The sequence below is a fragment of the Lynx rufus genome, unplaced genomic scaffold (assembly GCF_022079265.1).
Source record: "Lynx rufus isolate CCGP_SWC_20201006 ecotype Redwood Valley unplaced genomic scaffold, mLynRuf1.p SCAF_7, whole genome shotgun sequence".
NCBI classification, from domain to species: Eukaryota; Metazoa; Chordata; class Mammalia; order Carnivora; family Felidae; genus Lynx; species Lynx rufus.
The window spans coordinates 26,181,886-26,205,090 of record NW_025814889.1 but is presented as its reverse complement, the minus strand read 5'-3'; the positions used below and the strand labels follow the sequence as shown (position 1 = coordinate 26,205,090).

At 39.2% G+C, this 23,205-nt stretch overlaps 1 protein-coding gene across 6 annotated transcripts in view; it reads right to left on the bottom strand.

Moving 5' to 3' along the window:
* The window catches only part of WAC (WW domain containing adaptor with coiled-coil), an 86,294-nt gene extending 63,964 nt beyond the window's left edge, over positions 1-22,330 (bottom strand). For 2 of the 6 annotated variants that reach the window (XM_047066442.1, XM_047066447.1), the window contains exons 1-3: positions 21,647-21,852; positions 21,231-21,267; positions 19,464-19,677 (exon numbers count right to left, since the gene is read on the bottom strand). In XM_047066442.1, coding sequence (XP_046922398.1) covers positions 19,464-19,677; positions 21,231-21,267; positions 21,647-21,687 — 292 coding nt within the window. In that variant the 5' untranslated portion in view covers positions 21,688-21,852. Of the gene's footprint in view, positions 1-19,463; positions 19,678-21,230; positions 21,268-21,646; positions 21,853-22,243 lie in introns of those variants that run through there. The other 4 variants (XM_047066443.1, XM_047066448.1, XM_047066444.1 and 1 more) reach the window with 3 other exon arrangements.
* Between the last annotated feature and the right edge of the window lie 875 nt (positions 22,331-23,205).

Below are 23,205 nucleotides of genomic sequence, written 5' to 3'. Positions count from 1 at the left end.
ATCAGGGTCCGAGAAAAAAATGAATAGATTCAAAAGCTATTTCAGAGGCATGATCTAAGAGACTAAAAAACTGGATATTGGGGATAAGGGAGGATAAGGGCATTAAGAAAATCAAGGGCTAAGCAAAGGAAAGGAAAGGAAACCAAGATGCAAAGAGAACTGAAGCTCATACAATCATATAAATGCACATCCAGGATGTTTCACCCAAGCCTCAGTGCTCATTCCATTCCCCAGCTACAGAAACATACACAACATTATGAATACTGACTCTCAATTTTCACTGGAAATAAATTGCCAAATTTAGGAATTAACATTTATGCTTCACTTACAAACTTTATATATATTTTTAAGTAGGCTTCAGGACCAGTAAAGAGCCCAGAACAGGCGCCTGAACTCAAAACCTTGAAATGAAGACCTGAGCTGAGATCAGGAGTCAGATACTTAACCAACTGAGCCACTCGGGGGCCCATCACTTACAGATTTTAAATGTAAAATTGTAAATGTAAAAATTTAAATTTTATATTTTAAATCTGTAAGGACTCTTCCCACAATGTTAAATGGCATTATATAACTATATAATGCCTGTTTTATAATGCCCATTTCTCACCCATTAAATAAAAACCAGAAAGGCTCCACTTCTAAAATACAAAGACTATAAAAGAACTTCTAGAATATGCAAATAATATCTTTCACTTTTTTTTTTAGAAGTAAACCCACAAGAAACTGGTGTTAGACCAGTAGATTAAGTTTAAAATGTTTAATACTCTGGAAAGTCAAAATAAGTAAATAAAGTAAAAAATGAATTCTGAATTTGGTGGGCAACTTAAGACTTAATAAACTAGAAGCTTATATTGACAAGGTTAAAAACTAAACCACTTTTTATATAAACAAAATCTGATTTCTATATTATATATAGCATATACAGTAAAAACTCTAGGACTTCTGTTTATACTAGTCTTCAAAAATGTCAATCTTGTTTCTCAATTTAAACTTAGTAAATGCAGGGGCACCTGGGTAGCTCAGTCAGTTAAGCACCTGACTTCAACTCAGGTCATAATCTCATGGTTCTTGAGTTCGCACCCTGCATCAGCCTCTGCACTAAAAGTGCAGAGCCTGCTTGGGCTTCTCTCTCTCTGCCCCTCTCCTGTGTGTGTGTGCACCTGAGTTCTCTCTCAAACTAAATAAATAAACAAATTAAAGCACAAAAATCAGAAAATTCTCATGCTCACATCTCAAGCCATTTATCTGGAAAGGACCTTGGAGATTATCAATCCAACCTTGTTATAAAAAGGGGAAGGAAAAAAAAAAAAAGCAGTAGCCAAGAAGTTATATGAACATGATTTGCCCATGGTTAAAAAAGCTAATAACCAGTAAAAAACAAAAAAAACAAAAAACACAACTACAACCCATATCTCAAGACATGGATATCTCCTTCCGCTTTACACGTTTCCACCTTAATTCTTGTTATCAAGTTAACAATGATCTATCTCTAGCAGCACAGCATCCCGAAAATATATCCAAACCCCAAGAGGAACTTCTCTTTAAAAAAAATTTTTTTAAACATTTTTGAGAGAGTGAGAGAGATAAAGTGCACGGGAGGTACAGAGAGAGAGACACAAAGAATCAAAGCAGGTTCTAGGCTCTGAGCTGTCAGCACAGAGCCCTATGCAGAGTTCGAACTCACAGACCACGAGATCATGACTTGAGCCACAGTCGAACGCTTAGCTGACTGAACCACCCAGGTGTCCCTAAAAGGTACTTTTCTTGTAAGACAATTAGAATCCAGTCAATATTCAGAGTTCTGGCTCTGTGATCCGACAACTTTACGTTGTAAATTTTATTTGGTAGTAGTTCCTTAACATGATGCTTTTGACATGTATATTCAAAGGCTAACCAATAAAGAGTCTTTGGAAATAACACTGCACATAATCCAAGTTCTCTATATGCCTCCCTGCCTTCCTCCATTGATACTAATCTTAGTGATACTGAAAGCATTACAATGTTTACAAAAAAAACAAAATAAAACAAAACAGGGCTAACAAGCCAAAACTTAAGTACCACTCTGCCCAACAAATGGACTTTCTCCACTTAATTTGATCAATTCTGAGCCTAGAGGAAAAATCTTATGATACACCATTCCAACATCTACAAAAATAAATCAGCGCTTTTCAAAGCAAGATAGTTTTTATATTTTTTAATGATTATTTATTTTTGAGAGACAGAGACAGAGCATGAGCAGGGGAGGGGCCGAGAGAGAGAGGGAAACACAGAATCTGAAGCAGGCTCCAGGCTCTGAGGCGTCAGTACAGACCCTGAAACGGGGCTTGAACTCATGAACCGTGAGATCATGCATGACCTGAGCCCAAGTTGGACACTGAATCCACTGAGTAACCCAGGTGCTCCTCAAAGCAAGACAGCTTTTAAAAACCACACACATCCTTAAGACTAAAGACAAAGAAAAAATTGGAAAAGGGACAAATATGTGATTAAAAAAAAATTAGAATACTCACATACAAAAAAAGTAGAAACCTTCAAAGTATTCACCTTAAGACTCTCCAGTGTCACTTCTCAAACCATTTATCACTCCTCCTCGAGAAACCATTTCAAAGCCTATAATATATTCACTCAAATGTCTTAAGCTAATTCTTCAAACATTGGAGATGGGTTAAAAATAGTGAGTAATTTGGGGCGCCTGGGTGGCTCAGTCGGTTGAGCGTCCAACTTCAGCTCAGGTCATGATCTCGCGGTCCGCGGGTTCGAGCCCCGCGTCAGACTCTGGGCTGATGGCTCAGAGCCTGGAGCCTGCTTCCGATTCTGTGTCTCCCTCTCTCTCTGCCCCTCCCCCATTCATGCTGTGTCTCTCTCTGTCTCAAAAATAAATCAACGTTAAAAAAAAAAATTTAATAAAAAAATAAAAAAAAATAGTGAGTAGTGAGTAATTCAATTAAAATACTGGTAAATATGGTAGAAGGAATACTGGCTAATGTTTCATATCAAAAACAAAATGAGTTATTAAAGAGAAATTAAGAATGATCTGCTACTGTGGCTCTTGGATTTTCAACAAAATATGTATTCAACCCCAAAAGACTTCAACTGAGCCACTGCTGGACTAGAATAGCTTATATTCTTTCAAAGAGTTTACTTTTTAAAAGTCATAGTTTTATTGTCAAAAGGCACAAATTCATGAGCCCAAATATGCCACGTTATAGCTGCACTCTTTTTTTCCTGATCCAAAATGATCTTAACATTTTAATCATTTTAGGAATAAAAATCACAACACAATGAATCACTAATTAAAAATAACTAGAGCAGTAATTCTCAAGGGTTTACCCTTGAGAAATGGAGCACCACATATGAGAATTTCTGGGGAAATTCTTAATTTCACTAAAGCTCGAAAAACTGAATACTCAAATATAGGGTTATATTTGGAAAAGACACTATGCTTTAGGAAAAGAACAGTTAAAAAGTCTGTAGCATTTAAAATGTCAGGGCACATTGGTGGCTCAGTAGGTTAAGCATCTGACTCATGCTCAGATCATGATCTCACAGTTCATGGCATCGATCCCTGCATCGGGCTCTGTGTTGACAGTGTAGAACCTGCTTGGGATTCTCTCTCCCTCGCTCCCTGACCCTCCCTGCTCACTTGCACACGTGCACGCTCTCTCAAAATAACTTTTTAAAAAGTTTAAAAAAATAAACTTAAAAAGTGCTTTAAATGTCATTTTATTCTAATTATATATATATGTATTTATAGCATTATAATAAAGCTACTGGTACCAGTCTAAAAATCAGGGCTACTTAAGGGATTGGTAGTATTGTGATGGAATTAGCACATCAATTACAATTTGTTTTTAAATTTATAATTAAAACTTTATATATTTTCTTCAAGATCTGAATAAACTATTTGCTTTCTTCACGAATAGTACAAAAGCAAGTTTAACCACTTTAGGAATTCTAAAATAGTAAATTCTTACTATTTTACTCAACTGCACTTGAAAAATTAACTCACTTGAACCCAAGTAATTCCCTGAAGATTACTACCACTTACCTATTTCTGACATGTGTTAGACATGTCAAATGTCATACCAGACATTAATTTAACATTACTGAGCATATACATTTATATGCCAGGCCTTGATACAATAAAAATTAAAACAGTTTCTGCCTTCTAGGAGCTTACGGTATAGCAGGCAAACCACATATGCAAACAATTAACCCCCCCACAAAAAAAAAAACTGTAATATAAAAAGGTTCAGGCAAGTCTCCATACAATAAAGAGCTGGATGGGGCGCCTGGGTGGCGCAGTCGGTTAAGCGTCCGACTTCAGCCAGGTCACGATCTTGCGGTCCGGGAGTTCGAGCCCCGCGTCAGGCTCTGGGCTGATGGCTCGGAGCCTGGAGCCTGTTTCCGATTCTGTGTCTCCCTCTCTCTCTGCCCCTCCCCCGTTCATGCTCTGTCTCTCTCTGTCCCCCCAAAAATAAATAAACGTTGAAAAAAAAATATTTAAAAAAAAAGAGCTGGAATCTTGAAGGATTACCAAGAGAAAAAAAAATGGGATAGGAGAGGACGGTTTTAGCTGTGAAAATGTACAGAAGGACAACAGCATTTGATGTTCTAGGACTGGGTAAATAAATTTACATGACAGTAGCACAGAGAGAGGCAGTAGGTTGAGAAGAGACAGAAATTTGGACTCTTGGCAAGAATGACTTAGATTTTAAATTCTTCAAATTTTCAAGCTATATTTACAAGCAAAACATCTACTCTGAGATGCTAGTTAGATTTCTGGCATGAACATAACTGTTCCCTTTTCGTTTCAGTGTCCCCTATGTCCACCAGACAGATTTCCCAGATAAGTACATGACAAAGGAGGAAAGCCATATACACAGGCAATCGTGTTGGCAATACAATATTAATGAAGACTTCTAAGGGTTAATGAAGGGAATATGTTTAAAATTATAGTCTAAAATTTTTACTCAGATAGCAATGCATAGGGATGAGACAAAAGATCTGTTAAAAGGATGCTGCAATACTTAAAGAGGATAATGAGGTCTAGAATTCCCCACAGGAGGAAAAAAAAGGAAAAGGAAATCAAGGATGCATTCCTAAGCATTAACCGGGGAATAATCAATTTAGGAAGAGATTTTAGGAAAGTAACTATGGAAAATATTGAAACATGCCTAATAAGCAAAAAAGACATGTGGGCCTGGACACCGAAGGGTAGGATTTACAGAATGAGAAGCAGCAAGGACAGAACATGTCAGGGAATAATAACTGTTCAGTGCAGGCAATGAGATGAAAACAGCAACAGAGAAAGGAAAACCAACATCGTAAGAAATATTATAAAGAAAGAGAAAACTTCAAAAAACTAATGGACTGAAAGGTTTTCAGTGGACTTGTTAAACAAAGAGACCATAAGCAGTTGCAAAAAAATTTTTAAAAAAACCTCAAGTGAGAGAGAAACAGCATAAGGGCAATGGGCTAAATTTAAATTTAAGTAACACTAAAACCTGAAGTTCACAGTGGCACTAGTCACATTTCAAATGTTCCACGAGCACATGTGGCTAGTGGCTACCATATAGATAGCTCAAACATCAAACATTTCAACCATATATTCTATTGAACAGTGGCTAACCTAGATTCTCATTTCCAAATGTGAACACTCAACTATAAACAGCAAACATCCATGGAATTCGGGGCACGCCTGGGTGGCTCAGTCAGTTAAGCTTAGTCTGACTTCGGCTCAGGTCATGGTCTTGTGGTCCATGAGTTCAAGCCCCGCATCAGGCTCTCTGCTGACAACTTGGAGCTTGGAGCCAGCTACAGATTCTGTTGTCTGCCTGTCTCTCTCTGCCCTTCCCCCGCTCATGCTCTGTCTGTCTCTCTCTCTCTCTCAAGTATAAACATTAAAAAAAAAAAAAATTCATGGAGCCCAATAATGTGGAAGAGATGCACTAAACTCAAACAGAAAACCTTATGAGGAAACATTTGACATGGAAAAAAAACGAAAATATAATTTAAATTCCCAGACTATTTCTATTGAATCAGATTCATAAAATTAAAAGCTATAAAAAAAAATAGATTGTGCAAAATAGAACTTTCAATAGGTAGATGATATGAACACATCTTTAAATATAATTAGTGTGCTGAAATATGCCACGGGAGTGCAATGTATTCTCACTCAAAAAGCATCTGAATAATTGGCGTGCCTGGGTGGCTTAGCTGGTTAAGCATCCAGCTTCAGCCCAGGTCATGATCTTGTGGTTTATAAGCTCGAGTCCTGGGTCAGACTCTGTGCTGACACCTTGAAGCCTGGAGTCCACTTCTGATTGTTTGTCTCCCTCTCTCTCTGCTACTGCCCCACTCACTCTCTCTCAAAAAAGTAAAAATAGACATTTGACAAAAAAAGTATCCAAACGTCTACTGTTTATCAGAGAAGAGGGAAGTAGAATATAACCAAAAAACATATAACAAGAATTCCGAAAGGTGAGGAGTCAAAAACAATTTTAAAAAGAGGGGGAAAGTAGCAGTAGGAGTAAGGAACAACTCTAAGGGCTCTCTTTAGACTAAAAGAGCCATAAGCAGAAGTATGAAAAAAGACCCCACTTACAAGAGAAGACTGGTGAAGTTTTACATTTTAGGATGAAGAAAAAGAAAAATCTTAAAGGCTCCCAAGCTGGGGGGTAGGAGAATTAAAGTAAAAGACACACATCATAATGGAAAACTACCTATAGATAACAACCAGATTTGAGATCAGACTTCTCATCTGCAACAATGAATGGTAATCGCCAATTTAGAAGTATCTTCAGAAAAGAAAAAAAAAAAAATTTGTATTTAATCTAGCCAAAAGATCATTCTTCTTGTATAAAGACAAAATGAAGACATGCAAAGCTTCACATTACCACTCGTAAAAAATATCCGTTATAAATCTCCATGCAAACATATAGAACATGTAAGGCAAAAAATATTTTTAAAAAATGAGAAGTGAAATCAACTATCATAATAGAAAACTTTCTCATCAGTCAGAAAACAGATCAAAATTAAAATTACTAAGGACTGATATTACATAGTTAGGTGTTACAAAACTAAAGAACTTGATCTGACAGTTCTTTGTACCAAAAAGAAGTAAGATTATTTTCAAACATCCACAAAATACTTAAAATAATTATCCTGAGGTAAGGAAAAAATAATTCTAACAGGCCAAGAAAATTAGAATTTAGCAGAAAGTTAAATAGTAATTTTTAAAATACTGGTTTATAAAATTCATTAAACATTTGATTTGAGAGAGAGAGAGAAAGAGAGAGAGGGAGAGAGAGCAAGGGCGAACATGCCCTCAGGAGAAGGGCCAAGGGAGAGAGGGGGAGAGAGAATCTCAAGCAGGCTCCATGCTCAGCCCAGAGCATGACACAGGGTTCCATCCCACCACTACAGGATCATGACCTGAGCCAAAAACTCAACCAACTGAGCCGTCCAGGTGCCCCAGCATTAAACATTTTTAAAACACACTCCCAAATACTCAGGCTAAAAAACAGAAAAAAGACAAAACTGGAATCACATCGAGATATGAATAAAAATGCAATCACTCTGCATCAAAACCTATGCAGTATGAACAAAGCAGTCAAGTTTAGAAAATTTACAAGTTTAAATGTTTTCAATAAACAAAACATCAAAATAAACTATCCAACTGATTCAACTGAAGAAATTAAGGCCAAAGAAGAATCCAATAAAAAACGAAATAAAAATAGAAAACAAGAGTTCTTTCTCTGTAGCTTGTTTAAAAATACCAATAAAAGAAAAGAGTCTTTGGTTAAGTCTGATTCTTGAAAAGTACAAGATACAATGTTAATACAAAAAAAAGAGAAACTGTTGTTAGATATAAATTTTAAACTTTGTTATCAATACATTTTCTAATAAAATATTAAAGGAAGCAGGGAAAAGGAAATCAGTAACCGCACAAAAAACGTGAGAAGAGCCAAAGTTCTACCACTCATTAAGGCATTAAGAGCAGAATTTATAGCAGAATTCAACTACAACTTTAACAGGTAATTCCAATTATTATTTAAGCTGCTTCAAGACACAGAAAAAAAATATTTCTCACCTATTTTAAACAGTGCTTCTCCTCTCACTTCTGGACATAAAGAAATGGGACACAAAATTAAAAAATAAAATAAAAACTAGCATGTCAGGGCGGCTGGGTGGCTCAGTTGGTTACACATCCGACTTCTGCTCAGGTCATGATCTCACAGTTCCAGAGTTCGAGCTCCGTGTCAGGTTCTGTGCTGACACCTGGGAGCCTGGAGCCTGCTTCAGATTCTGTGTCTCCCTCTCTCTCTCTGCCCCTCCCCTGCTTGTGCTCTGTCTCTCTCTCTCTCTCTAAAATAAATAAACATTAGGGGGGGAAAAAAAAACACTAGCACGTCAAAACCATGAAGACCATGACCAAGAAAAGGTGCTACAACATGAAGAAACATACTGTAGTTTATTATATTAATGAACTGAAGAAAAAAACAAAATCATCTCTCTTAACGGCTGCAGAAAAGCAGGAGATTCAAGGTCCATTCCTGACAAATACTTTGGCAAACTAGGAAAAAGAAACCATCTTATTTGGTAAATACCCACAAAAAAACTAAAAGTACTCTTACAGGTGAAACTATAGAAGTATGCCCATTAAAGTCATGAACAAGGATGTTCATTGTCAACACAATAAACATTATTTGTTTTTCGGGTTTTTTTGGTCTTTAAGTTCATTTATTTATTTGGGGGGTGGGTGGGTGGGAAAAGGGCAGAGAGAGAGAGAGAGAGAGAGAGAGAGAGAGGGAGAGAGAGGGAGAGAGAGAGAGGGAGGGAGAGAGAGGGAGGGAGAGGGAAAGAGAATCCCAAGCAGGCTCCATGATCAGCATGGAGCCAGATGCAGGGCTCGACCTCAGAACTGTGAGATCATGATCTGAGCCAAAATTAAGAGTCAGATGCTTAACCAACAGAGCCACCCAGATGCCGTATCAACACAATGAGTATTATCTGGATACCCATCTTTGGCAATAAATATAAAATTAAAAAATAAAAACAAAAAATAAAAAGATTATCCAGGCAGGAAAATATATTTAAGTATATCCTAGATATTTTTGAAAACATGAGGACTGCCCTAATAAGCAGTAAAATATGCTATAAATCTATAACAACTTAAATGGAACCACATGAAATTGAGGATTTTTTTTTACTTGCAGAAATAGCAACATCATACAAATTAACCTAATATAAAACTACAGTGAGGGGAAGCAGCTGAAATGTACATCATTTCATCAACACTGCTGTTCTAATTTTAATGAAGAAACAACACACACAATTAGCACAAACTACATATAATGGCTACCTTGCACAGGCCTTTCTCTTTGGATACAGTCCTACTGATTTTGTAAAAATTAAGTAAACCTGTTTTAAAATAGAAAATGTGGGGGGACCTGGGTGGCTCACTTAAGCGCCAACTCTTCTTGATCACGGCTCTGGTCCTGATCTCACAGTCCGTGGGTCCAAGACAGGCTGGGTACTACTTGGAATTCTGGCTCTCCTGCTCTGCCCCTCCCCAACTCGTGCACACATGCTCTCTCTCAAACAAACATTTAGAAAATAAATTAGGAAATTTAAGATGTTTTTAACTCAACCCATTCTACATTATCAAAAGAGAAATGAGAAGTGTCCACGTGACTGACATTCTGATGTTTCCCATATTAGTAAAATTCTAGAAAGGCCATAAAAGCAACCAAAGTAACCCAATAACACATGTCCAAAATCTAACTTCCTAGGCCTCACTCCTATATGAATAAAACTAGTTGTTTCTTGGATTCACCCAGACTATCAGGTTCAAGCTTGAGCTGTTCTTTAGCATTTCTAACCATTTTGATGTCAAAAGTGTTCATACGGACCGCAATTCTCTTTAAATTCTACTTCCACTATCTTAACCCAAATCCTAATTACCTCAAATCTACAGTACGACAAGCAATGCTAGTAACATAAGGCTTTATATAACCAAAACTTAGCTAATGTGCCCCCAAATCAGCAAAGGACAATTGCAAAGCCTAAATGTATAATGTGCCAATGTACAAGGGCATGGGGGGGACAAACTAGTGAACGGTATATAATCCCCTCACTGTGCTAATAACATGTGCTGACAAAGGCAAGTTTTGAACAGTTAGGAGTCACAGCTCCAGTAGTTCTGCTCTAGACTGACCTACTTAAGTCTTTCCACGAACTATGGAAATGAAAATCAACTAATGGATTTAAACACAGAAATACTAAAATGACTGCTGCATTCTGAAACCTGTTCTTCCCAAGACATCAAGAACATCCCAAAATTATGAGTCAGTGTCAGGGACTCACCCACTCCTTTTCAAGGTAGTAATAAAACTGGCCCAAATCAAAGAGGAGACTCTGAGGGGCTAAGCACTTTTTCCTCTTTCTCCAAAATAATCAACATTGACATTTAGCAGTTATATAAAAGAGGAACTATTATAATTATACAAAAATATAAAATTAAGGTTTACTAAGTATAGCTCCTGCTTTGTGACTTTAACATTTTTAATAGTTTAAACGTCCCATGATAAATGAGACTCGGATATTTACGCATACAATACTATATATACAAATGCTTTAAAACCCTGAGGAAACCAAAAAAAACCGGCATAAATTGGACCAAACCACCACAGAAAAGGCAACAGGCAGTATATTAGGTGAAGAAATTTTACCATGATCTTCTCCCTCATATGAGCCAAAATATTTCAAAATACCGCATTTTGCTAGCGTTGCGTTTTGGCTACCAAAAACAACTAACTCTGTTCAGACAGCACAGGTCAGAATCTTTCAGAAGAAGCCAACATATGTCACGCTCTTCTGGTATACTGTCACACGATTCAAAAGTAACGAAAGATTAAACAAAAGACTAAAAAAACACTAAGTAAATATACCAGCCACACTCAGATCCTAAGTTTCTTTTAAAATGCACTTATTCCCAAAAGTCAATTTTAAGAAAATGGTTTATGAACACCTGAAGTCAGCCAGAGTACGCCAACAGGCGAAACCTGTTTCTCAAACAAAAACTAAACGAAGTTCACCATTCAACAGTCTCACGACAATGTGAACGCACAGGGACGGTGTGGGTGGGTGGCGGCGGAGGACACGGAGCATCAAGGACAGTTTTACCTCACGCAGTGATAGTGGCTCCTGGCACCACCCCAGTAGCTTAGCAGCCTGCCCAGTCACTGATACTGGTTAGAAACTTGTCTATCGTCCAGCACGAATTCTACAGTAGGGCATCAGATGTATGTGCCACAGAACACTAGGTTAGGTATTTAACGTATAACTACAAAGAAATTGTACTATTTATAAATTAGGAAAGATTAAAGAGAAGAAAATTCTTTAAAACTCAAGGTAACACGTTAACGTTATGATCTGGCAAATAACCACTCTAACTTCTAGATTCCTGAATCTCGCTCAGAGTTCCTCCTCCTCTTACATGTACTCTCTCTAGACCTGCACTTTATAAATAAATTAAATTCATGTTTATTTAAAAATTCAGTTTTCTAGGCTACATCCTAGAAACTGCTCTGATTTATAGTAATTCAGAGGCAGTCAAGGAACTTGTAGCTTTAAGTTTCTCAGGTGATTCTAAAAAGCAGCCACATCTGAGGGAAATTATCCTTACATCTATCCTAAAAACCTTAAACTGCGAAGTCCTGGGTAGGAGCAGGTACCAAGTTAAAATTGCCGTGTCGTGTCGCCCCGCCCCCGACACGGCTCTCACTTGCCAGGCTCCTCAGTCGGCAACTAAAATATCTAGTATTTTCCTTCCTGACTCTAAAGAAAGCAGTAGCCTGAGACCTACACCTGCTGATCTACCACTAACTTAGTGACAGGAATACGAGTAAACCTAATCATTTAGGGTGCCACAGTCAAGGCACTCACCTAACTGCTTGGAAGTGTTTTAGATACATAACAGGCACAACAATCCTAGGGGAACAGGACACAAAAATTCATAGTATGTAGTGTGCCTAACATCACCTAGCTACAAGTATCAGAGCCTAGACTTAAAACACTAATCTAACTGAAAGAAGACTTCAATCTATTAGGTAAGGATAAAAGATAAATACGCATATTCTCTAAGAACTAAAAAGTATTTCTGATCAGTCCTCTGAGACTGATACCATCAACACCAAGTGTCCACTGAATCCACTACACAAATCTTAAATACAAGCCCCCAAAAAGGACATAACAGAATACGGAATATGAAACCATTTTAATAAAAATTCTGGAAAAGCTACCTGTGGAACCCTACTGATATTTTACAACATAAAAATGTATACTCTGAAAACTGATTAACTCCAAGTGACAGCATTTAAGGCAATTTTATTTTCCCCCATTCTCCACATTTCCTAATTCTTCTATCACAAACGGGTCCTAACAGAGAAAAATTTTAGTACAGGAGCACTCTATGGCTCAAGGATTCATCAACTCTAACCATACCTTGCATTTTACGTGATATTTCAATCATCAGGCATATGAAAAATTTCTTTAGTGGGGCGCCTGGGTGGCTTGGTCGGTTAAGCGGCCGACTTCGGCTCAGGTCATGATCTCACGGTCCGTGAGTTCGAGCCCCGCGTCGGGCTCTGTGCTGACAGCTCAGAGCCTGGAGCCTGTTTCCGATTCTGTGTCTCCCTCTCTCTCTGCCCCTCCCCTGTTCATGCTGTCTCTCTCGGTCTCAAAAATAAATAAACGTTAAAAAAAAAAAAATTAAAAAAGAAAAATTTCTTTAGAGAAATAGGAGTATGTGAAGTTAGATCATTCAACAGAATGATCATATTCTGCAGAATATGGAGAATATGTGTTGTCCAATTCAGTAGCCAATAATCACATGTGGCAAGTAAGCACATGAAATGTGGCTAGTCCAAACTGAAATGTGCTACAGGTGTAAAATACTGGATTTCAAAGACTTCACACAAAAATATGAATGTAAAGAATCTTAAGTGTTTTTAAAATATCAAGTACATGTTGAAATAGTAATATTCTGGACAAATTAGTTTATAAAATATACTAAAATTAATCGTACTTTACTTTTCTTCATTATGACTATTAGAAAACTATACGTGGGATTTGCATTTGTGGCTCACAATCTTCTTCCACTGGACAGAGCTGCTGTAGATCCATTACTCACACGCAGCCAGCAACAGGGGCACCATGTGGGATCTTGTTAAAAATACAGAGCCTTGGAACCAACCCCAGCACTACTTAACTACAATATGCATTTTAGCAAGATCCCAAGGTGATTACTATACACATTGAAGTTTGAGAAGCGCTGTTTCAGAAAACTGGAATATTCATTTCCCTTAAATTATACTGACAATCCCACTACTATTCTATCTACCCATTTACTGAAATGTTATAAGGTGTCAGGCACTGTTCTAAGCAATAGGAATACAAGTTAGCAAAACAAACTCGCTCTCTGTTCTAGAGCGTATTCCACAGAAGATAAGCAAAAATAAACTAAAATACAGTTAGTTCTGCTATTAACACTTATTTTGAAAACACAAATTTGTCCCAGCACTATTGATAAATCAGGAAATTATTTGAGCATAACAAATTTACCACTTCTGAGTGGTTTCACCTATGAAAAACACTAACTGCACCCAGCTGAACCAAGCTACACAGGAATTCACAAGCACACCCCAAACATCTGCCAGCTACCTCGGTTCATCCTGCCAGTAGGAGTCTTTCTTATCCATCCACAATTTGTGTTACAACTTTACGAGGGTTATTTCAGGTAACCCTCTTCCCATCAATTCACAATAACTCACAATCTGCAACCCTTTCAAAAGATGCCCACTTCCACAAGCTAACTCCAGGTCTTTGTCAAAGTACCATATGTACTGCACTATTAATGGACTCCTTAACCATTTAATGTTATGCTAGGATTTGTTAGATTTCTATCTTTTTAATGTGCCCCTAACCACATTTTTCCCGTAGGTCCTGTGGTGCTATTTTGCATAGCATGAAACCTTTCAGGAACACATGTCATGTTATAGCAGAATGACTATAAATAAATAACATCAAGTCATGTTAAATATGAGCAAGGAACAAAGCAATGAAAAGGATAAACAGTGCTGGGGATGGCTGTTTCAGAGCGACCAGGAACAAACACTAGGGAAGGCCTCTGGGAGAGGATGCCATTTAAGCACATTATTCAGTGAAAGCGCACCAGGAGGACATACAGAAAGATGAACGTCCCAGAGAGGAGGAGCGTAACATGCAGTATCCTTGAGATAAGAACGAACTTCTTCCTATAAGGCCAGAATGGAGAAGCACAAACAAGGGGAAAGAGTGGTAGGTGAAGAGGCTGAAGAAACTCAGACACCAGATTACACAGAGTATTTTCATATGGGCCTTGTAAGTAACAGAGAGTCCCTGGAGGGTTCTGAGCAAGAGTGATGTGAACTGACCAGTATTTTAGTGGACCACTCTGGACTGTGGGGGGAAATGATTGTGTGAAGCAAAAAGAACACCATTCAGCAGGCTCTTACACAGTCCCGGTAAGAGAAGATAGTAGCTAGGAGTATAATGGTTGCATTTTAACTACTAAAAATGGTTATAAGTGCAATCCAAGTGAAGTATTTAGGCTACTATTAATTATTGAAACTGGAAAGCAAGTTTTTAGCACTATATGAAACCTTAGCTTGATCTTCAAATTATATTTCTAAGAACAACCACTTAAACACGAATAATCCTCATCAGCCTGTTTCACAAAGAGTTGTTAAAGAATGAGATGAGAAACAATGTAAAAGAGCTTTCAAAATTATGATTTATCACATAAATCATAAATGGAAAGGAGACTCTTCTTAGGATACATTTGCAAGACCTAAGTAACTGGTTTTGAAATGATTAACAAAGAGTTATCTCCAGTTCTTAGGACAGAATCCCAGAAGCGCAATAGTCCCACTTATAGAAACCCTGTAAAGATGCCCCAGCTCATTGTTATCTTTACTCTTTCAAGCATAACATGATAAACTACATACACCACAACCATTCTGCACAACAGAAGACAAGAAGCAGATGCTTAACAGAGACAATCTAGAATAAGTTTCCTGAATTATGGACCAAAAATCCTAAATATGTTACACCAAAAACTTTAAATGTATCTTACACAACTAAAAAACATTTTGTTCAATCAAGACAGCCTTTAAATATCAAAGCAAAAACTCTGGTCAACTTTCACATTAAAACTCTTTCTAAAACTAAAACACTGACTTGATAACTTGGTCTAGAACTACACACATATATTGTACCAATGTCAATGTCATGGTTTTGATAATGTACTAAATTAGGTATGATGTAACCACAGGGGATGCTGGGTGAAAGCATTAAGAGGATACAAGCAAACTGACTTTAAATTAATTTGTGCTATAGTAAACACCCACCAAATAAGCTTTCAATATGCTTAAATGTTTCATCTGAGAGTGTGAACAATCTACCAGAGTATAGAGGACCAATTTCTAGAGTCCACTATTCAATTTTATACAAGTAAATTTTCCCTCATTTGTAGAACTGTAAAACAGGGATGCTATCTGTTCTACCTCCCAAGAGCAACATGAGGATCAAATTAAACTGTTTATTTTTATAATACTTTCTAGCATTATAAATGCAAAGCATACTTCCTTTCTATTCAAAACAAAGTTATCTGAGTAACTATAAGGCCATGTTACACAAGTACCAGTCTATCATCCAACATGAAAAGCTTCAAACGTTACTAAAGTATATTTTAAAAACTATAAAAGTACCCATTATCCCCAGTTTCTACTGAACAATTTCAAATGTCAAAGTATCCTTCGTTTGAAAATTAGATGAAAATACATTTCTGAATATCTCCAAATATATAGCTAAATGACAAAACAAGATAAAAGCTTTCACTATGCAGCTAAAAACTTTAAAATCTTTAGAACAATAATTACTAAACCACTAAGGGTACTTTACTTTGTACTCAAAGATATTTGAATGCTAACTAAAAAGCTATGCAAATTCAATGAAGTCCAACAAATCAGAAAAACAATAAAGATTATTCTGCTATCAGTCAATTGAGCTGTCTCCCCAGAAAAGAGGTTTCTAAAAAGTATTCCAAATGTATCTTGTAAGTTTCTTAACAGTTAATTCTGAGAGGAATAGTATGAAAAAATGGAACAACTCCCACGAGGCTGAAGTTTTGTGGAACAGCTTTCCAGAATCCTTGTAAAGATACCTTTCCCTCCTAAACTCATCTGTACTATCATCATTCTTAAATTTAGTTACTTGGTAAAATAATCATTTGAAACTCGTTCTCCAGAAAAAATACTTTCATAACCAAACAGAAAGTGTTTTTAAAATTCCACGAAAATACAAATTCAACCTGAATTGTATGCTCATACTTCTAAGGTCTGGATGTCAGCTGCACTTTTAAAACATGTCTAAGCTATAAAAAAAAAAAAAAACAAACCCTTAAGATTCTTGGTTTTGGTTATTTTTAAACAAAACATTTTAAACAAAAGACTGCTTTGCAAATAAATCCCAGAATACATAAAAAATAGCTTGATTCACGAAGTTAAAATATTATACTCTCACAGAACTTCCCTTTACTTACAATAAACCACATTCCCTTTAATAAATCCTAAAGGACAAAATTTAACTCTTAACTGCACATATTATGTTGCAGTCAGTCTTTTAGCTAAGGATTTCTAGGACAAACAATCCGATAGACAATCCTTCTCAATAATTGCTTTGTTACTTTTCATGGTAAATTACTTAAAATCATTTTATACATGTGAACTGGCACTTTTCAAGGAAATCCAAGGTGCTACAGAAGACATCTAGTAATTACTGTAAAAAATATGTTGCGATGTGGATAGATGCCAGTAAAATCCAATCTCGGAAAAAAACAAACACATTTTGTAAGTTCCACATCCGTTTGTTTTATAGCACGTAGGCTTTTACGTTATTAGGTATTTACTAAACTCATTAGATTTTTTTAAAACACTAAAATGAAAACACATCTGATATTAAATCAATAAACAATGTAGTAACCCATTCTTATATCAAGTTGTTTCTTAACACATGGGCAGAGAACCCAATTCACTTCCATCTGACTTTGGGTAATGGCTTCGCGTTTAAATAGACAAATATCTATCTATGTACAGATATCTATACATAAATGTATATTTAAAAATTAAAATCTAAAAAGATACAAATGTTTGTAATAAGATGATACTTATACACTTTGAAAAACTCCATTTCAAACACGTATCAGCAATCAAGGCAAACACCTGGAGTCAATGTATAATGACAAAATAAGTATTAAAATGAGAAAATGACTTCATATCTTTAAAAGAATGGACACCAAATCTGCACTCCAAACTTCAGAACAGAGCTTCTATTAAAGTCTCCAGAGGAAGACAGATAAGCAGCTAAAAAGCAAATCAGAAAGTAGGGCCTAACTCGGCAAATGACTATCAGAAAAACAAGGAAGTTTCTTACAAATGGAAGAATCAGCAAACAGATGCAAAGAAAGAAAACTAAAATCCTAGAAAAGGTATCTGGAATTCATATAAGAAATAAAATTAAAATAAAAATGAAGAAAAAAGGAGTACAGAGAAAGTAAGCAGTTAAGCTAAAACCACCACTAGCTGACAAGAGTCAGTCTTCCAAACTTGTTTCCAGGACAGGATCACATTTTATCTTTACTTCCAGGAATACAACACAATTGTTGCCCCATGTTTGTTGAATAAGTAACAGAATGGTCTTGGGATTATTTAACCTATAAAGGAATTATCAGGTACAGTTAACTATAAATGTTTGAAAGCATTTACAGAACTTTCCTAGAGTACCTTAACTGACTTCTTCTGGATTTAGAAACTGATGATACATTAAACCAGATCACAATCACTAAAAGAGAACCCAAGATACTTATCCATAAGGAGATGAAGTGCCACATCCTATTTTGTCACAATCACCAAAATTTGAAAAATAAAGCACAGTACAATGCAAACAGTACCTGCCTTCCAAGAGCTAACGTTTAAGATGAAATCCACTACATAAGAGTGATTGAGAATGGTATCATCTCAGACTGTACATAACACAAGGGAAAATTTATCCACAAAATTAAAAATATTAATAGTTTAAGTAATTTTGCCATCAAAGAACTTCTAACACTTAATAACCAAACCCACCTGCTACTGGTTACTTACAAACAAAAATATAGTTTATCTGCATAAGTAGCACAGAACTACAGCTATGTTCATCAGAACTATATTCACCTCCCATCCAATAACCATCTAAATTCTTCCATCTCAACACAATCTGACCATCTTCTGACCATCGCTAATTTCCTCAACCCAGTAACTATGTACAGAGGAGACCCATGTTTCCGAGTTATCTGAGCACACTGAACAAAGCAGTTCTCCATCCCAAGAGGCAAAAAAGAAGACCAGAAGATGCAGGATATTTTTTAAAAGGAAGTATTGAGAAGGTAGTTGGCAGTCAGAGGCAGAAAGCCACATGGCACTCGAGTTTCCTTAGTAGCTTCTAAAAGCACAATCACTGTTGAATATTTGTATATCAAACATGTTACCTATTAAGGAGAAATTTTATAGTGGGGAAAAAACATGTTTTAATCACCTTAGTGAAATTGGTTTGTTGCTCAATACATGCTTTAGACATGAAATTGCATTTTTTGATAAATTCTGGGCAAATTAAATCTGAAGTTATTGAATTTACTTTATTTACTTTTTCTTAGCCTCCCACCACAACGAACTTAAGATGAGGTAAGGTAGTAACTTAAGGGTAACAGCACTATACAAAAGAAATGAGGCATACTTTTAAAAAGTTGAATATTTGTATGAACACAGCATAGAAATTACATTAATAAGACCCTGGAGAATACAGAAAGTAACATTTTAAATCCTTACAACAAAAACCCATAAGAATTTTATAATCACAAGTGGTTTTTTAAACCTGTAAACTATCTCAAAAACCCTACTGAACTTTTAAATTCATAATGTATCAGTAGGAAATACATTTGAACTCCTTATAAAAGTAAATGAAGCAGCAATAAAAATTTTAAACTGAGCCAAATAAACTGAAATCTTTACTTGAAAAGGTGAAAATTCCTTCCTTGGAAAAATGTTCTGCATTTTTCTCATCATTAATAAAGCATTTGATAGGTTATATTCATATAAAGGCATTCTCTTATTACATGCCATTGGTATCCATTTTAAGATGCTCCTCAGATCAGCACCTTACTTCTATAGTGACTTGTTTAGGGATTAATTGATGGAAATAAAATATTTTGATGACACAACCATATGGTCATGTCCACAGGCTGGAAATATCACTGCTACCTATTGTTTTACACAGAGCTATTGTTAAATATATGTGGAAGTTTCATTAAAAAAGCTACTCACCACCATCCCTCTCTCTAACTCTGTGAATATGCACATTTTTGGCCTTACTGTGACCTGTGCTGTCACTATATTTGTTTTCAGGACTATCAGATCTCCGCAACATTTTATTTGGTGGTGAAGGATCTGCGGCGTCTCGCATTTTTTCATGTCTGTGATCACCACTACTGGGGTGACTCTTCGATGAATACTTAAGTGCCTGTAAAACATCACCCCCCCAAAAAAAAGAGAGAAAGAATTGAAACTTTAAACTTAACAATAAACCAAATCAATTTTAGCATATGGCGTATTAACTTCAGTTTCGTGAACTTTTATCAATAAAATTAAAATTTCCATTTTCAATTCTGCCTCTAAGTTTTTCAGACAAGACTTAAATGCCCCAGAGTTATGATAAGGCTCCTCATACAAATCATGTTCAAAAAAGGAAACAAAAAAACACTTCATTAAATATACTGTAAATACCAGAAACCAAACACCTTGGCACATTAATTCCATAGTAAGTTTTTCTGCAAATTACAAAGTTTAGCCCAAAGTAGAAACTCATGTACTAGTTCCATCGTCCGTGATCTTGTATACTAGTGTAATCTTGTGTTCTACAACTGATAGGCATAAATAAGCAGAAGCAGGTTTCTGAAAACCTACAAAAAAAGAAAGCATCAGGTTCTCCAGCTTTCTGATTCAAATAAAACATTTCAGGCCTAACTTACCTACTCTTGCAGGTGTGGAAAAATAATTTTAAGGTATAAAAACATTGGTCAATACTTCCTATTTCCTAACATAACTTAATGGAACTCCCTCAGAAAAATGGTTCAGTTTTATTCTAACACACATTTAAGACAACCATAATAGACCAGTCTTTCACAGTGTGTAATTACAATGTTTCAGAGGAGCAGATTCAAGAGAGTTTAATCTCTTGACTATCCAAAGGTAATGAACAACGATTTTACACTTCAAGGGACCTAAGACTTTTAACTTGAGCTTTAACAACTCCGGCTAGCCAATAACAGAACTATCAGCTTAGAAACCCCTTTAAGCGATTAAATGTACTAAGCAGAATGTATTTACTTCTGGTGTCATCTGATAGTTACCGTTTATGAGATTCTTCCCCCTCAAAACAGGGCCCACTTCTATAATTTTTAAAAACTTGATATGCAGAAACCGCAGTAACAAAAAGGAACCTTACATACCTAGAGCCATCTATATTAGAATTAATTATCCAAGTATCCAAAGATCTCAATTCGTACAAAGAGAAAAGCACTATCTCTCACTAGTAAGGCAATTCCTTGCGCCAAAACCATTCAAACGGGGAGGAGATAGTTTAGGACATACTAAGAGCTGCAGATCAATTAATCATTTCTTCCTAGGCCCTCCTAATTTAAATATCATTACGTTATTTTTAGTGCCCAAATACAATAAATAAATACTGCTTAGAAGTCACCTATCACCTCATCCCATCGATTCCTTCACACTGAAATAATCGAGTCAGGTCCTTCCTGGCTAGGAATATTTTTCCAAAAAAAAAAAAAAAAAAGAAAAAAAGAAAAAACAAACCCTGAACTTCCTCCAGTCACCTGTCAAAATAAGTCACTCAACGTTGCTGGAGAGCGCTAATGGCACCAAACACGAATTTTAAGGGGACCCGCGGTGCTAGTTTCAGATTTGTTGCACCGAAGGGCCTGTAGCGACTTCTGAAGCCTGCGCTCGAGTAGCAGTTCCTCCCTTCCCCCTCCGTCCCCCCACCCACCCCTCCACCCCGGCCTCGGCTGGTACCTGGTAAGGCTGCGAGTCCCCCCTCCGGTCGTGACAGCTGAAAAACAGGAAGAGAGACGGCGATATGAGACACCTCGGGCGGGGAGGAAGAAAACGGGTGCCCCCCCAGCGCCCCTCCCCGCGGGAGACCTACCAAACGTACCGGCAACGAACACACACACACACACGACTCAAAGGCGGTAACGAGGGCGAAACGCCGCGAACCCGGCCCTCCGCTGCCTCCACACTCACTCAGTCCTCGCCTGCTCGCGCGGCTGCTCCTCCTCCCCAGCCCGATCCGGATCAGGGTTAACAACAAAAATGGCGGCTCGGCCAGCACCAGATAAGGAGGAACAGCCCCCCCCCCTCCCCGCGCCGCCGCCGCCACCGCCCCCCGCCCGCGCTGCGGCCCGGCCCGAAACGAAAAGACAATTTACCCATCACTGAGTCTCTGCTGTTTCCTCGCATACATTACCATCAATGCCCGGCCTGTGAGTGTGTGTCGGGGGAGGGGGGAGAGCGGCCGCGAGAGGCGGGCGGGCGGGCGCGCAGGCGGCGGGCGGGCGGCAGCACCGGCACCAGGGCCCGGCGCGCCCTCGGCGACTCTCAGCACCTCCCCGTTAGTGGCGCCGGCGTTCCCGGGCCATCTCCCTCCGCCGACACCACGCTCACTCTCAGCCCGGGCAGCGGCGCCAACTACACGGCGGCAGCGGCGAACCGGGGGGAGGGGGCAAGAAGACGCGTCCGGCTCAGCCCCGCGGAGAGCTACCGCCTCCTCCGCCTTCTCCTCCTCCTGCTCCGCCGCCTCCTCCCCTCCTCCCCCCGTCGCCGCCGCTGCCTGGTCCTTCTCCTCCGCCTCCTGCCGCCGCCGCCGCCGCCGCTGGTGCCGCCGCTGCCGCTCCACCAACTACATCCGGGCAACTCGGACGCCGCGGCCTTCGGAAAACCTCGGCAGTTTCCGCCGCGCCCCTCCTCTCCCACCCTCTGCCTGCCTCCCCGCCCCGCGCGGCTCCGGAACGCCGCCTTCGGCAAACCTCGGCCCGCCCCGGCCTTCCTCTTCCTCTGAGGCCTGGCTCGCCTCCTCGCTACCCGGCAGGTCTTTCCGGTTGCCGCTTCTTTTCCTCACACGCAAATCTGGCCGCTGCCGTTCCAGTTTAGGGATAGTCCCGCTCGGGGACCCGCTCGAGGCTGTTCCCGGGGGCTCCGGGATGCGCGGGGAGGGAGCCGCCTTCGGGAGGAGGACGGTGGGGCGCGAGAGAAGCCATCGCGGACTAAATAAAGGAGTCTGCGGCTGCTGCGCGTGCGCCCAGAGGCGCGGGGGTGGGCGGGTGCCCTTGAGTGAGCTCTTCGGCCGCCGGCCCCCGCCCCTTCGGGCTCCGGCGGGGTGGTCGGACCCCCCCCCCCCACTCCCCGGTTAGGCGGCGGGCGGACGGTTACCAAGGAGCTTCCTCGGTTGGCAACGACAGCAGCCGCCCTCGGGGAGGTGGGGAGCGTGCCGCTGCTCCCTTTGGCCCGCTCCCGGGAGCCGGAACCCGGGCCTGGGCACCTGCCTCAGACCGGAAGCCGGGCGCGGGGCCGGCCTTCGGTGGGCAGGGGCTGCGCGGAGCTCGCCCGTCGACGCGCTAGAAGTAAGTGTCACCCCCGGAGGCGTGCAGGAAAGCGAGCTTGCCGGGCGAGGAAAGACGCAGGCGTTACGGGGTGTCGTACAGAATGCGGGAGGACCGGGCGCCCCAGCGGCTGTAAGGCGAAGGTGCCCGGTTCGAGGAGGGAGCGCGCGCGCGCGAGCGCGCGCGGCTCGGGGCAGTGAATTAAAACCGAAACTGATCTGGAGCGGGATGGGTTCTAGGGGAAAAGGGTTGACCCGCCTCATCCTTGAGGAGTATTTTCCGTCCGCGGCAGTGTCCTCCCCACCCTCACCTTTATTTCCCATTTTTCTCTTCTAGTTCCTCTTTGTCCTTGAAGTCCTTTGGTGAAAGAAAACTCATTCGAACGTTCT